This window comes from Rosa chinensis, chromosome 4 (assembly GCF_002994745.2).
Source record: "Rosa chinensis cultivar Old Blush chromosome 4, RchiOBHm-V2, whole genome shotgun sequence".
Classification (NCBI taxonomy): domain Eukaryota; kingdom Viridiplantae; phylum Streptophyta; class Magnoliopsida; order Rosales; family Rosaceae; genus Rosa; species Rosa chinensis.
Genome location: NC_037091.1, coordinates 22,404,460 through 22,420,208, shown reverse-complemented (window position 1 = coordinate 22,420,208; position 15,749 = coordinate 22,404,460). Strand labels below are relative to the sequence as shown.

Below are 15,749 nucleotides of genomic sequence, written 5' to 3'. Positions count from 1 at the left end.
AACTCATCTCGAGAACCTTCCAGGAACTTAAATCGGCATTTAGAAATATACTTAATTTCGGAAAATTACCTCGGAAATAAGCAATTTGTCAAATAATATTATAAATCATAATCAACCTTTGAAACTCATTATCAAGAGCAAATCCACGAGATAAACCGAGATCGAATTTCCGAAAATCAAATCATTTGCTCAATAAGTAATATGATTAAAACTAGAGCATTATTTAAGAAAATAATTGCATGCATCAATATTTAAAAATAAAAGTCCACTCACTACTATTGGGCAACCACGCAGACGAGTTCCTTCATCTAACCGTAGCTCGCGACATTGCCCTGTACACAATTATATTTCCATAAACGGTAATCCGATATAATAATTACGAACTTAAACGAAATCCGAAAATCCCTATCTCCAATACTTCTCAAATTCAACCCAAATCTCTTCCACAATTCTAATTCCTCAATTTACATATTCCATAATGAAAACGAGGGAAATCCGACGGCCGGATTTCCCATAATTCCACCACAAAACTCCAAACTTCGAAAATTCACAAACAATTCCAAACTCCTCCAAAATTCACCAAACTTCACATATAAGCTCTAAGATAAATATAGAATTTAACTAGCTAAAAATTGAAATTTATAAACTACCTTAGCCGCCGCTACCGCCGCCCACAGTGGCGGCGCCGCCGCCACCATCTCCGATGGCCACCAAAATTTGACAGTAGCACCTTCTCAACACACTGATTCAACTTCTCAACTACAACATTCCCAAATAACAATTAAAAATGGCCGAAATCGATCGATGAACATAAACCCAGAAATCCTCAAGAACCCTAGAATTTCAATTCGTCGATTCGGCATCTACACAACAAATCGTGATACAAGGCCATAGAGGAAATGATCAGTGATGAAAACCGAACCTTCGACGGAAAAATGGGGACCGGAGGTGGCCGGAATCGTCGGAAATCGGTAAAAGTTCCAAACTGCAGCCGGAGGGGTTTTGGCTTCGATCCGTGGTTTTCCGGCCAAATCGTGGAAAACCAAGGTTGCTAGGGTCCTCAGAGGGAGGAGGCGCTCCTCTGGTGACCGGTGGCACGCCGGTTGGTGGCTGGAATCACCGGAAATCGATGGGAGGAGAAAAATCGCCGAACCGGAGAAGAGAGAGCTCGGGGGGGGGGGGAGGAGAGAGAAAGAGGAAGGGTGGGTTTCCGGAAATGGAAACCTACCCGGGGTAACTTTCTATTTTTATCAAAATTTTACCATGAACAGTAACTTCACATTTTTGGCCATAACTCTCGCATACGAAGTCCGATTTTTACGTACCACATATGCACGCGCTCGGTTTAACGTCCTCTACAACTTCCATGAAGAACATTTTCTCAAATTTTGACCCGAACAAAAAGTCAACTTTTAGGGCCACTAAAAGTACTAAACCGAAAGTAAAAGTAAAAGTAAAGGTCGTTTACCGTCCAAATGACTAGTAAACACGTGGATTTAGGTTCGGGACGTTACATTAGGTCTTGGTTCTTTTGGTATTTTGGGCTTCGGTTTTTGGTTTAGATATGGGTTGTCTATTGGGTTTTTGGGCCTAGGACTCCTATTTTCTCTGTATTATTTTTGTAATATGTGCTTCATCTAATGAAAGTTCTATTTGACAAAAAAAAAAAATCTATCTCTTCTTACTCTCTCTACTTGGGCCTCAAGGCTCAACCATATAAAGTGGACATAGTCTCTCAACATGGCGAATCACTATACATCTTGTGGTCCGTAGTTCGTACTATATCCTACTCTCTACATTGCTTCTATCTAGACTCCCCAATCTAAGTAGAAACATTTTCCATATTATCATCTCGCTGTAGACGTTTTTATCTTTTGTACCACTTTACAGTTTCTTTTTTAGGAAATGTGGGGTTGCATTTGACGTGTGCTCTAATTTTCATGCTTTAGTGTGGTTATTGCAGGAACCTTGGTGCCCCTGGGAGATTTAAACAGGCTTTGGAGATTACCAACCTGTTAGTCAGGTCAGTGCACTTGCGTCTCTCATCCAACTCTTTCCTACAAAGGAATAAAAGAATGCACGGGATGAATTGTCGATGTTGTCTATTGTCTCTAATATCAGTTTTAAAAAAAGTTCATTTCTTACATTATGATGATTGCCTTCTAGTACGCTGGAGTGTTATCAATGTGATGTCATTAAAAGATTTCTTTGCACAAACAAGGATAATGCCTTGAGGAGTTTACAGGGTGAGAGCATTGTATTATTCTCAAGAACCGGAGTAAATTGGCAGCAGGGAAATTGATCTTCAGTGTATGAAGAGAGGAAGACACAATTATTTTCAAACCAATTAAGCTTAAACTTGATTTAAAGACTTGGTACATCAGCCATCATAACATATGTAATCAATGTAAGATCAAATATGGACATAACACATATCATCATAAAGTAATTGATGATTAGCTTAATATCAATCCTAGTTTAACATGGATACAAACAGTAAATCAATACTTGTAACTTAATGAAGCAGTGTATCTATTCATTAAGGTAAGTAATCCTATTCTTAGTCTGCAAGAAAGATTACAATGAAGTGTTACATTAAGAATCTAACTAGGAAACCTAAACCGATATGGATAGCTTTAATGGGAAGCTTCTTGAGGGTTAAGTCTCCTATATATACAGATGAATTGGTCCCTGATTACTACCGACGTTTTTGCATATTGTTCTGTCCATTGAGAAGCAAGTTGGTAAGTAACAGAAGGCTATATTCAGTGTTCGTGTTTGCAGTTGCATAAGATGGAATCCATGCCAGTAATTGCTGAAGGTAAGCCTTAATCCCTTTTATGATTGTGTGCATATGTTGTGAGCATGTATATGGTTATTTTACAATTGGTATCAGAGCATAGGCTCACAAGTATCAAAATCGTTTTAGGGTTTTGCAAAACAAACACAAAAAAAAAAAAAAAAAAAAAAAAAAAAAAAAAGGGTTTTTGCTTTACGGACCAAGTCACTGATCAGGTAACTGACCATGTAACTGGTCATGTAACTGATCAAGGTAAGTTACTTAAGTCAATTGCTGCATCTGGTTAAATATCAAGTTCACGCTTCCGCTGTGATTTTTAGCAGCAAATTGGGGAAAAAGCAAAAACAGGTTTTTCTGTGAAATTGATTTCGATTCATAGCATGATAATTGAATTTTGATTGTGCTCAAGAACACTAGTTGCATTCCCGGCGTGCGTTAGGTTAGAGTAGATGGTGACCGGATGAAATTTACAATTTCTTGATTGTTCTGTGGTTTCTTGGAATCGAAACAATTTTGATTGTGCTTGAATATGCATGATGAATTAATTGATGATATGGTATTGTATCTGTGATTGTGTAAAAATTGCATGAAGAACAAAAATCTCCCAGATTTTGTTTACACATTATTAAAATTGACAGATACGAGAGCTTAATTTTCTTACAAGGATGAATCTGGGTAGAATATAAAGTTAAAAGCTCATGGGTTTTGTGGTTTTCTGTTGGCATAAGTGATTATGATGCACAAAGCATTCTTCATTGATGTTGGCAGAAAACGATGATCAGGTAACTGACCAACTAGTCAGGTCACTGACCATGTAACTGGTCGGGTCACTGACCAAGTAACTGGTCAGGTCACTGACCATGTAACTGGTCAGGTCACTGACCATGTAACTGGCCAGGTCACTGACCATGTAACTGGCCAGGTCACTAACCAAGTAACTGGTCAGGTAACTAATCAAGTAACTGATCGAATAACAAAACTGAAATTGTGTTTTGTGTTTTAAAACTATGCTTCAGTTTTATCTTCCAAAGAAGTGGTCAAGTGTGGTTTTAGAATACAAAACAGCAATATGCGTGCTTGATGAAAATAAATACGGATACTTAGAAATTTTTCTTCTGTCTAAAGATGTGGATAAATTTCTTTGGATAACTTGTTTTCATTGAACATGGTATATTGATAAAGAACTCCAGGATGTTATGCTTCTGCTCAAAAGTGTTGCTTAACATTATTTTTGGTTATGGACTGATATGAATGCAAGTATGGATTGTTTAGGTTTTCTGTATGTTCTTGTTTTGGTTGCTTAAAGCTAAATAAAACACAGAAAACTTAAAGTTATTTTCTTTACAAATTGAGAACTCACACGAATTTTTGTTTTGCTCCTTAGGTAACTCTTACATGAACTTGAACAGTGTCTTGATGCTAACTGGAACCATCTGTAGAGAACTATATGGGAATGCATGAGAACATAGACTATTGCTTCACTGAGGACAAACCTGAAGAGTTAACTGAAAAGAGCACTAAGAAGGAAACTGATCTTTACAAGAAGTGGCATAGATCCAATAGAATGGCTAAGAACCTCATTCGTACCTCTATGTCTAAGACTGTCAGAGGAAGTATAGAAGAACCTGAGCTAGCATCAGATTTTTTGGAACTCATAGGTGCTAAGTATAAAGAAAGTGAAAAGGCAGAAGCTGCTAGGCTAACCAAGGAGTTTCATGATTTGAAGTACATGGGTTCAGGGGGAGTTAGAGAACATATTATGAAGATGATCAATATAAATGGCAGACTCAGGGAGCTCTTGATGGGGGTTAGGGATGAGCAGGTAGTGCATTATGCAGTACATTCCTTGCCTAACAGTTTTAGTCATCTTAGGACTAGTTACAACTCTCAAAAGGGAAACTGGACTCTAGATGAACTTATATCCATCTGTGTGGATGAAGAATCTAGGATCAAGGAAGAAAAGGAACCTGCTACAACCATTAACCTCATTGAGAAGCCTAAAAGGAAAAAGCCCCAAAATAAGCTCAAGCCTATCAAAGCCATAACTAAGAGTTCAACAGCTGCAGTGGCCAAGGAAAATAGGCCATTTAGGTTCAAGTGCTACTTTTGCAAAAGAGTAGGACACATGAAAAAGGACTGCACTGGCTATAAAAATTGGTTAGCCAAAAAGGGTAAGATTTTTTCTAATACAGTTTTTTCTTTAGAAATTAATCTTATAAATGTTGAACCACAGTCTTGGTGGATAGATTCAGGCTCACCTATTCATATTACTAATTCTTTGCAGGGATTCATAAGGAGGAGAATCCCAAAAAGTGATGAAGTGAACCTGTGTGTAGGAAATGGCATGAGAGTGGCAGTCAAGGCTATTGGAACCTTAAAGCTCGATTTAGGATTAGGAAAATTGTTAGTTTTGGACAATGTTTTTTATGTACCTTCCATGAGAAGGAATTTGGTTTCGGTTTCTCTTTTAGTAAAATCTGGTTGTAGACTTGTTATGGATAGTAATGGAATTCTTATTTCTAAAAATTCTGTTCAAATTGGTTCTGGTGTTATTATGAATGATTATTTACAGTTAAATTGTTCAATGGCTCAACAAGAAATTTTACTTGTTGAAAATAACACAAATAGTACTAACACTTTAACAGGTGTTAAAAGAACCAAACTAAATGAAAAGTCTGCATTTTTATGGCATAGAAGACTCGGCCATGTTTCAAAAGAGAGACTGAAAATTTTGGTGAAAAACAACATCCTAAATGAACTTGATTTTTCTGATCTAACAGACTGTGTTGAATGCTTTAAGGGAAAAATAACTAATACTAGAAAGAAGACTGCATATAGAAGCCAAAATTTATTAGAACTCATACACACTGATATATGTGGACCATTTAGGCATCAAACTATCTGTGGGAATGTGTATTTTATCACATTCATCGATGACTTTTCTAGATACAGTTATATTTATCTACTTTCAGAAAAGGCACAAGCATTGAAAGCCTTTCAAATCTTTAAGTCTGAGAAAATCAACTGGAAAAGAAAATCAAAACAGTGAGGTCAGATAGAGGGGGAGAGTTCTATGGAAAGTACACTGAATCCGGCCAACAAAAGGGTCCATTTGCCTTGTTTTTGCAAGACAATGGAATTAAAGCTCAATACACAACACCCTATAATCCACAACAGAATGGTGTTGCAGAGAGAAAGAATAGGACTCTTTTGAACATGGTTAGATGTATGATGTGTACAACTGGTTTGCCTAAATTTCTGTGGGGTGAGGCTTTAAAAACTGCAAATTATATTTGCAATAGGACACCTAGCAAAGCCATAGAAAATACTGCTTTTGAGCTTTGGTGTGGCAGGAAACCTAGTCTTCATCACTGTCATGTTTGGGGATGTCATGCAGAAGCTAGGATTTATAATCCAAGCTTGAATAAACTTGACCCCAAAACTGTTAGTTGCTATTTTATAGGTTATCCAGATAAATCTAAAGGCTATAAATTATATTCTGCTCATCATTCACCTAGAATTTTTGAAACACATCAAGTAAAGTTTCTAAGTGAAAAAGTTCACAATACAAACCTTGAGGATTTAACCTCAGATTTTGAGGAAATTGTGTCAGATGAGAATATAAGTGTAGCATTGCCTTTAGAACAAGATGTAACTGATCATGTCACTGGTCACGTAACTGACCATGTCACTGACCAAGTAACTGTACCTGGTCGAGTAACTGGCCAAGTAACTGACCAAGTCACTGCCCATGTCACTGACCATGTAACTACCCAAGTAACTATACCTGGTCAAGTCACTGCCCATGTCACTGACCATGTAACTACCCAAGTAACTGTACCTGGTCAAGTCACTGCCCATGTCACTGACCATGTCACTGCCCATGTCACTGACCAAATAACTGTGCCTGGTCAAGTCACTGCCCATGTCACTGACCAAGTAACTGTGCCTGGTCAAGTCACTGCCCATGTCACTGACCATGTAACTGACCAAGTAACTGTCTCTGGTCAAGTAACTGACCACGTAACTGGTCAAGTAACTGAACCTCACCATCCTCCAGTGGCTCAGCCTAGAAGATCACAGAGAGCAAGAAAACCAACTTATGGGGGGGAAGAGAGTGACTACATTGTTTATCTGCAAGAAGCAGAAATTGAAATGGACTGTGCAGAGGACAATGATCCAACTACATTTAATGAGGCCATTGAAAGTAGTGAATCTCATCAATGGCAGCAAGCAATGGAAGCAGAAATTAATTCCATGAGTCAAAATGCAGTTTGGGAATTAGTTGAACCTAACCCCAACCAGAAGCCTATAGGTTGTAAATGGGTTTTCAAAACCAAAAGAGATGCAAATGGCAACGTAGAGAGACATAAAGCAAGATTAGTTGCCAAAGGTTTTACACAGAAGGAGGGCATTGATTTTACTGAGACTTTTTCTCCAGTTTCTACAAAAGCCTCGTTTAGGATAATCATGGCTTTGGTGGCTCATTTTGATATGGAGCTGCACCAGATGGATGTTAAAACAGTTTTCTTGAATGGTGAACTAGATGAAGTGATTTATATGAGGCAGCCAGAAGGGTTTGTACAAGCTGGAAGTGAAAACTTAGTGTGTAAGTTAAGAAAATTAATTTATGGCCTAAAACAAGCTTCTAGACAGTGGTACAAGAAATTTGATTCTGTGATTTCTACTTTTGGATTTACAGAAAATCTTGTTGATGAGTGTGTTTATTTGAAGACTGTTGGGAACAATTTTATTTTTCTGGTACTCTATGTGGATGATATACTTTTGGCTAGCAATAACATTAAATTGCTTAAAGATACCAAGAGTTTTCTGTCAAGGAATTTTGACATGAAAGACTTAGGAGAAGCATCCTATGTACTAGGTATTGAGATTAAAAGAGATAGGGCACAGAGACTACTTGGTTTGTCTCAACAGAATTATATTACCAAAGTTTTAAAGAGATTTGGTATGGAGAAGTGTGCAGCTGGAGAAGTTCCCATGTCCAAAGGAGATAAGCTAACTAAGAAGCAAAGTCCCAATAGTGATGTTGAAAAGGAAAATATGGAGTCAAAGCCTTATGCCAGACTTGTAGGAAGTCTCATGTATGCACAAGTCTGCACTAGGCCAGACTTGTCTTTTGCAGTAGGGATTTTGTCAAGATTCCAATCCAATCCAGGCCATGAACATTGGGTAGCTGGAAAGAAAGTGTTGAGATACCTGCAGAGAACTAAAAGTCACATGCTAGTTTATAGGCAAGTGGAGGATCTGAAACTCATTGGATTCTCAGACTCGGATTTTGCAGGGAATTATCCAGACTCCAAGAAGTCCACTTGTGGATATGTGTTCTTGCTTGCAGGAGGTGCTATTGCTTGGAAAACCATGAAACAAACACTTGTTTCAACTTCTACTATGCAAGCTGATTTATTGCAGTATATGAAACTGTGTGTGAAGGACTTTGGATTAGGAATTTTCTCATGCAGACCAAAGTATTGAGTCACATTGTGGCTGGAACACTTATGATTTATTGTGACAATGAGGCTGCAGTTTTCTTTAGCAAGAATAGTAAAAGGTCAAATAATTCTAAACACATTGATCTAAAGTATTACAGTGTTAGAGAAAGAGTAAAGCATGGTGAAATAGCTGTTTTGAGTATTGACACAAATTCACAGCTAGCAGATCCTTTCACCAAGGCCTTGTCAGTAGCAGCATTCCAGAAGCATACAACAAGCATTGGAGTTTTAGCTAATCTAGATGCTTAGGTTCAGTAGAGAGTTAGAGCAGTTGGAGCAATTTAAAATTTTAAGGTTCTTGAGTTCTTGTATTTTCAGTTGTGATATTTTTGACTTTTGTTTATCACAACTTATTTGTAATGGCAGTTTGTTATTATTAATAAATTTTGAGGTATTTTCAGATTTTGGTTATTACTGCAGTTTTTGTTGAATGTTCTGAAAATTATCGATTTTGTGTTTAAAGTTATACTTGCTATCAGATGGCTTAAATCATGTGAAGCATGATGTTAAGGTTCAAGCAATATCTTTAAGCCATCAGTGTTCAGTAAATTTGCTTGAGTTTTTGGTTTTAGAAACATAAAGTAGGACCTAATATATGTTTACTTGTTGATACACATTAACATATATTGTATCACTTCTGGTTTGACATATGTGGATTGCAGGAGCTTGTGTTTGTGGTTTTGAAACTCTGCATTTTTGTTAAAATGTATACTGTTTCTTGCTCTGCATAAGTAACTGTGATCTGACCATGTTGGAATGGATTTTCGATTTAAGTTTGTTATCTGGCGCGCACTTCAGTAAGTTAAGTAGGTTTTGATGTTCTCTGGTGCAAATCATCGAGCATGATATGTGTGAGTCCAAGGGGGAGATTGTAAGATCAAATATGGACATAACACATATCATCATAAAGTAATTGATGATTAGCTTAATATCAATCCTAGTTTAACATGGATACAAACAGTAAATCAATACTTGTAACTTAATGAAGCAGTGTATCTATTCATTAAGGTAAGTAATCCTATTCTTAGTCTGCAAGAAAGATTACAATGAAGTGTTACATTAAGAATCTAACTAGGAAACCTAAACCGATATGGATAGCTTTAATGGGAAGCTTCTTGAGGGTTAAGTCTCCTATATATACAGATGAATTGGTCCCTGATTACTACCGACGTTTTTGCATATTGTTCTGTCCATTGAGAAGCAAGTTGGTAAGTAACAGAAGGCTATATTCAGTGTTCGTGTTTGCAGTTGCATAAGATGGAATCCATGCCAGTAATTGCTGAAGGTAAGCCTTAATCCCTTTTATGATTGTGTGCATATGTTGTGAGCATGTATATGGTTATTTTACAATCAAAATATGGAAACAGTAAATGACAAAATGTGGTTCAACACATCTCTGTAATCAAAATGTAGAAACAGTAAATGACAAAATGTGGTTCAACACATCTCTGTCACAAAGCCAGTGGTTTTATTCAAAAAAAAGGGAAAAAAAAAAAAGACGAGCTGAAGCACAATATATACAACTTTTACAGATAGAAGAAAAGTAAAATGACAAACAAAAAAGTTGTGAAACCAGAAATCCCAAGGGCTTTTCATGGATAATAAACACCGCCATTTCTATCTTCTAGTGCACATTTTATTTTCGTGAGCTTGGGCACTACATCCTTAATGTTGATTCTTTCCTGAGCCACTTCTTCAGAACATCCCAAACCTATTTCCAGTATTGACAAAATGATTTTTACTGTGGCATTCATGTCTCTAGTTTCATCTTCTATGCTCAATAGGCCAGCATCCACTACTTCGAGAACACTGTCAGGAAGCGAAGCATTTATCCATTGTCTCAAAGTCAGTTCTCCAGCAAACATTTCATCTGTGGGTTTCTTTCTCACAATTATTTCCATCAACATTATCCCAAAACTATAAATATCACCTCTTGCGGACACCACTCCTGCAGAACCGTACTCTGTCGGAAAGTATCAATTATAAAGAAATTACTAATTTACAATATCAATATTCAGCACTCCACGTACGGTCGTACCAAAGAAAACATTCAATTGAAAGAGACGAACACATATATGAACACCAGAAACACTTTGTATAAATGTGTATATATTTATAAATCTATAGTTCGAGAACCATGGTCTTAACTCTTAAGTTATGTAATGCAACTACTGGTTTATGTACTTATGGCAGAACATTTTATGCATAAACATGATGGAGCTTCACTTTCCCCCTTTTCCTTTTTTCGTGTTTCCTTGTTTTGTGAGCTATTCTCTTAGACAAACGATAGCTAGCTACTTTCTCTTCTACTATAAGATAAAGGTAGAAAAGCTACATGCTCTTATGTTAAAAGCATCAGTAGACTTAAGACTCTATGAGAACTTGATTTGTAGTTTTACTACTGGTACTAGCATGCTAATGAATAAAACATTTTCTTCATCTGTAGAATCTTTATAGTCAACACAAAACCAAAAAATAGTAAAAATAAAATAATATAATCAGTAGCATTATCAAGACATAAAGTAATTTAATTGATTCTCTAGATTCTAATCAAAACGGTCATTATAATTCAGGTGATTGTTAATGCATGTAATTATAATCTAGTTAAACCCTGGAACACCTAGTTTTCTAAGCCAGACATGAACAAATGCAAATAACTGATTTTTACCTGGTGCAACGTAGCCGAGTGTGCCGAGAGTTCTAGTCTGTGTTGCATCTTTGTTAATTGCTATAATTTTTGCAAGCCCGAAGTCTCCAACATGTGCAACCATGTCTTCATCGAGAAGGATATTGCTAGGCTTCAAATCACAGTGCACCACACCTTCTGATTGACCATGATGGAGATAGTCCAAAGCCAGTGCAATGTCGATCAACATGGCCACTCTTTGCAGAAGAGTCAAACAATAGTTGTGAGAGTATAGCCACTTCTCAAGGCTGCCATTAGACATGTATTGCAGCACCAAAGCTCTTACCTCATGGTTAGAGCATGTAGTCATGATCTTGACAAGATTTCTGTGCCGAATTCTCCGCCAAACTTTACATTCTGCATCAAAACTTTTAAAGGCTCCCTCCATTTGCAAATTTAAAACTTTAACAGCAACAATTGTCCCATCTGTTAAAATCCCCTTGTATACCGAGCCAAAACTTCCAACTCCAAGCAAGTTGCTTTCACAGAAGCCATTTGTAGCACGACGGAGTTGATGATATGACATCATTCTATGCTCTGTTGTTGTTAACGCTTGTACTGAACTTGGAATGCCTTCATCTCTTTTTCGACACTTTGTCACCATGTATATGAGAGCTATCAAGATCATTGTTGATGCAATGCCTGGAAGAACATACTTGAGTAAATGATTTGCCATCTTTGACTTCTGAGTTCCAAGAGCCATGCAAGGTGGGACTCCAAACTCCGGTCTCCCACAAAGGCCTCTATTCTCCAAAAATGATAGGGCAGTGAAGTCGATAAAAGCTCCACTAGAAGGAATCTCTCCAGAGAGTTGATTAAAAGATAAATTTAAGTAGTTCAGATATTTAAGTGTTTCAAGAGACTTTGGAATTGGCCCAGACAGATTATTGTTTGATAGGTCCAAAAACTCCAATCCTTTCAGATCACCCAAAGTTTGCGGAAGAGATCCTATAAACAAGTTGTTTGCTAAGCTTAGAGAGTTTATGCTTGGGAAGGCTCCGACAATGCTTGAAATGTTCCCAGTAACTTGATTGTCAGATAAGTCGACCATCTGAACAGCAACCGACCTTTTCATGCTTGGAGGTAAGTATCCACTGAAAATATTGGATGACAAATTTAAGAACAGAAGATTTTTAAGATTCCATAAATTCACTGGTATTGCAGATGTCAATCTATTGGAACTTAGAAGAAGTCTTTGAATGCGACTGAGATTTGCAATGCAATTTGGGATTGATCCAGAGATTTGATTATTTCCTAGTGATAGATCCCCCAGGTTCCGCAAAAGACAAAGCTCATTAGGAATGAGCCCTTCAATCTTGTTGTTTTCAAGATACAATCTCTGCAACATTTCCAATGCTCCAATTGATGACGGTATTTTCCCACTAATATTGTTGTCACTTAAGGCAAGGAAGGTCAGATTTTTCAACAACTGAATCGTCTTGGGTATAGGGCCCTTAATCTGGCAGGCAGTTGCAAAAAATATCTCGAGGGAATATGAGAAATTTCCAAATGAATCGGGCATGATCCCGTCTAGAGGATTTCTACTCAAAAATAAATGTTTCAGTGAACTGCTATTAAATATAGAAGAAAGGAACCTAAGTACAGGAACTCCAGGTTCCCCTGACAACTGATTTCCTCCCAAGTTAAGGAATTCGAGGTATTTTGAGCTACCAAGGTTCATGGGTATTGGTCCATAAAGTGAGTTGTTGGAAACATCAAGCTCAACAAGCTGGCTTAAATTTGAAAAATAGGATGGTAGATTTCCTGTAATGTGATTGGTATAACAGTATAGGGTATTGAGGTTAGAAATCATAGCTCGAGAAGGAAATTCTCCAGAAAGAGCATTAGTTTGTACTTGTAAAGTATTTAAGGAGGAGATATTGAAAATGGACTCAGGTATTTCACCTGTTAGGCTATTCCGAGCAAAAGAGAGATAATTTAGTTTAGAAAGATGCCCCAAATCACTTGGAATACTTCCCTCTAAATTATTATCTGGCACAGTAAAGAACTGCAAGTTTGATAGGTTACCTATTGTTGGAGGTATAGCACCAGTTAGGTTATTGACACCAAGAAATAGAGTTTTAAGATGTTGTAAACTCCCAATTTCTCCCGGAATACTTCCGACGAAATTATTGTATGACAGAGATAAGATCTCAAGCTCTCTACATTGGCTTATTCCGAAAGTCAGTTGGCCACCGAATTTGTTGTCAGATAGAGAAATGTAATAAGTATTAGGCCAATTACGGCAAAGATCTACAGGAAGACTACCTGACATGTAATTGCCAGATAGGGAAATAAGAGCTAGAGTAGATACGTTGAGTAGAGCAGAAGGGAATGAACCTGTGAGACCATTTTCGACCAGACTTAATTCTTGTAAGGTTGAAATGTTACCCAGAGACGAAGGAATTTCACCTGTGAGATTGTTTGCACCGAGATATAATTTACGAACCCTGGGAAGGAAACCCAACTCTTTAGGTATGAGACCACTTAATATGTTTATTGAAAGGGATATGGACTCGAGCTTGTGGCAAAGCTGTAAAGTTGGAGGGATGTTTCCTTCCAACTTGTTACCTTGAAGTACAAGTATCCTCAAGCGATGCAAACGGCTGATTTCATGTGGTATGAACCCCAGGAAGCTGTTATTGCGGAGATCAAGTGAGATTAGGAAGGAGAGATTGCCAACATGAGGGGAAATGGTGCCTTGGAGATTCATATAGGACAGGTCCAAGGCTGTGACTCTTTGCCTGCGTTTACTGCAAGAGACCCCAAACCAATTACAGAAGCTTGTTTTGGTGATCCAGCTACCACCACCCAAGACAGTATTGGTGGGGTCAAAAGTGATTTGAGATTGAATGGCAAGCAAAGCAGACTGATCAGTGAAGTTGGAAGGTGAAGATATGGCCAACTTAAGGAAGCATGAGTAGTGTAGTAGCGCTACTCCAAAAAGGAAAGTTTGTAGCTTTTCCATGAACATGGTGCGCATACAGTGCCGGCCCTGAGGCTAGGCGAAGCAGGCCCAAGCCTAGGGCCTCATATTTTAGGGGCCTCAACAATTTTTATTATGTAGGCCTGCAGAAAAAAAAAAAAAAAAAAAAAAAATCAATCTAAACCACTTTGTGTCTTCGTACACGCAACATGACCCTCTGTTTTCAATACTTCCATAGTTCTATCAGATTGAGACGCAAAGCAGTAGAGAGGAGATGATTTTCCTCTTTCTAAGTTCAAGTTTTTGAAGCACTTTCTCAATCCAAGACAAAAATCCAATTATAATTGAACATCTCAGAAGGTTTCCTCGGTGGCTATCGAAAATCCAATTGTGATTGAGAGGATCAGATGAAAAAGTAAATTCAAGAGACTGAAAAGTTGATTTTATCTTCCAAAAACGCAAAAAGGTAAGATCTTTGAAGGTTTTTATTTTCGATTTTGAAGAAATTTTGGTTTTTTCGTTCTCTATTTGTGTTTTTGATGCTCTTGGCCTCTTGTATTCCATTCCTTTTCAATTTTGGTTTGAAACATGTAATTATGAAATCATGATTTATAACATTTATTGAAAATTTAAGACTTGTGAACTATTTAAGATATTGCAGAACAATGAACAATGATTTTGTTTCATCTTTGTTTTTAGGGATTTTAGAGTTATCAGTTATGCATGTTTCAACTTTCGTCTCTGTTTCATTCATTCTCTGTTGAAAATTTGCTATATGCCTGAGGCTTTCTATATGATATTCTTTAGGGGTTCACGTAATTGACCATGTCACTGACCAAGTAACTGGTCATGTAACTGGTCACGTAACTGACCATGTCACTGACCATGTCACTGACCAAGTAACTGGTCATGTAACTGGTCACGTAACTGACCATGTCACTGACCAAGTAACTGGTCATGTAACTGGTCACGTAACTGACCATGTCACTGACCAAGTAACTGGTCATGTAACTGGTCACGTAACTGACCATGTCACTGACCAAGTAACTGTAACTGGTCATGTAACTGGTCAAGTAACTGACCATGTCACTGACCAAGTAACTGTAACTGGTCATGTAACTGGTCACGTAACTGACCATGTCACTGACCAAGTAACTGTGAGCACACTCTTGTATTACAAGATCATAGCTGTGAGTTTCTTCAAATTGAACAACTCTGTACCTACCACTTGATTTATCCAACTTAATGATATCTAAGCAGATTATAGCAAAGAGAATCCAAGCAGAGAAGCCGTTGTTTTGGGTGAGACATGTTTATATAGTTTATTGAACTTCATCTTCTTCTTTTTTCTAAACCAGGTTTGAGCAATTTAAGACTTTTGAAGAGAATTTTGGGCTTTTGTTTGATTTGGACAAGTTAAGGTCTGCAGATAGAGATAGTTTGAAGAGTTTTTGTGCTAACCTTACAAATTTATTAAAGCATGGCGAGATTTCTGATCTTAATGAAGATGATCTATATCAGGACTTACGAATGTTGAGTGAAGATTTACCCAATGAAACAAAAAGAGCTATTGATGTGTTGAATTACATAAAAGAAGTTGATGGCTGTTATCCAAATGCTTGGATTGCTTATAGGATTTTGCTAACTATACCAGTCACAGTTGCCTCTGCAGAAAGAAGTTTTTCAAAGTTGAAATTGATCAAATCTTACCTTCGGTCTACTATGTCACAAGAGAGATTGAGTGGTTTGGCTATGATATCTATTGAAAAAGATATTGTTGGAAAACTTGATTATGTAAATTTGATTAGTACCTTTGCATCTAAAAAT

The 15,749-nt window shown here is 37.3% G+C and overlaps 1 protein-coding gene across 1 annotated transcript; it reads right to left on the bottom strand.

Annotated features, from left to right (window-relative positions):
* Positions 1 to 9,902: 9,902 nt before the first annotated feature.
* LOC112198589 (receptor kinase-like protein Xa21) lies at positions 9,903 to 13,970 on the bottom strand. The gene is made up of 2 exons (XM_024339738.2): positions 10,979 to 13,970; positions 9,903 to 10,273 (listed from the first exon to the last, which is right to left on the bottom strand). The coding sequence occupies exons 1-2, from the start codon at positions 13,968 to 13,970 to the stop codon at positions 9,903 to 9,905; spliced, it is 3,363 nt and encodes a 1,120-aa protein (XP_024195506.1).
* Positions 13,971 to 15,749: the final 1,779 nt, after the last annotated feature.

What these genes read in the sequence shown, in the direction of transcription:
- LOC112198589 (XM_024339738.2), bottom strand. Translation starts at nt 13,970, where the DNA reads ATGTTCATGGAAAAGCTACAAACTTTCCTTTTTGGAGTAGCGCTACTA. An exon ending in ACTCGGCTACGTTGCACCAG is followed by an intron (nt 10,274 to 10,978) that starts GTAAAAATCAGT and finishes ACTTTCCGACAG; the next exon opens with AGTACGGTTCTGCAGGAGTG.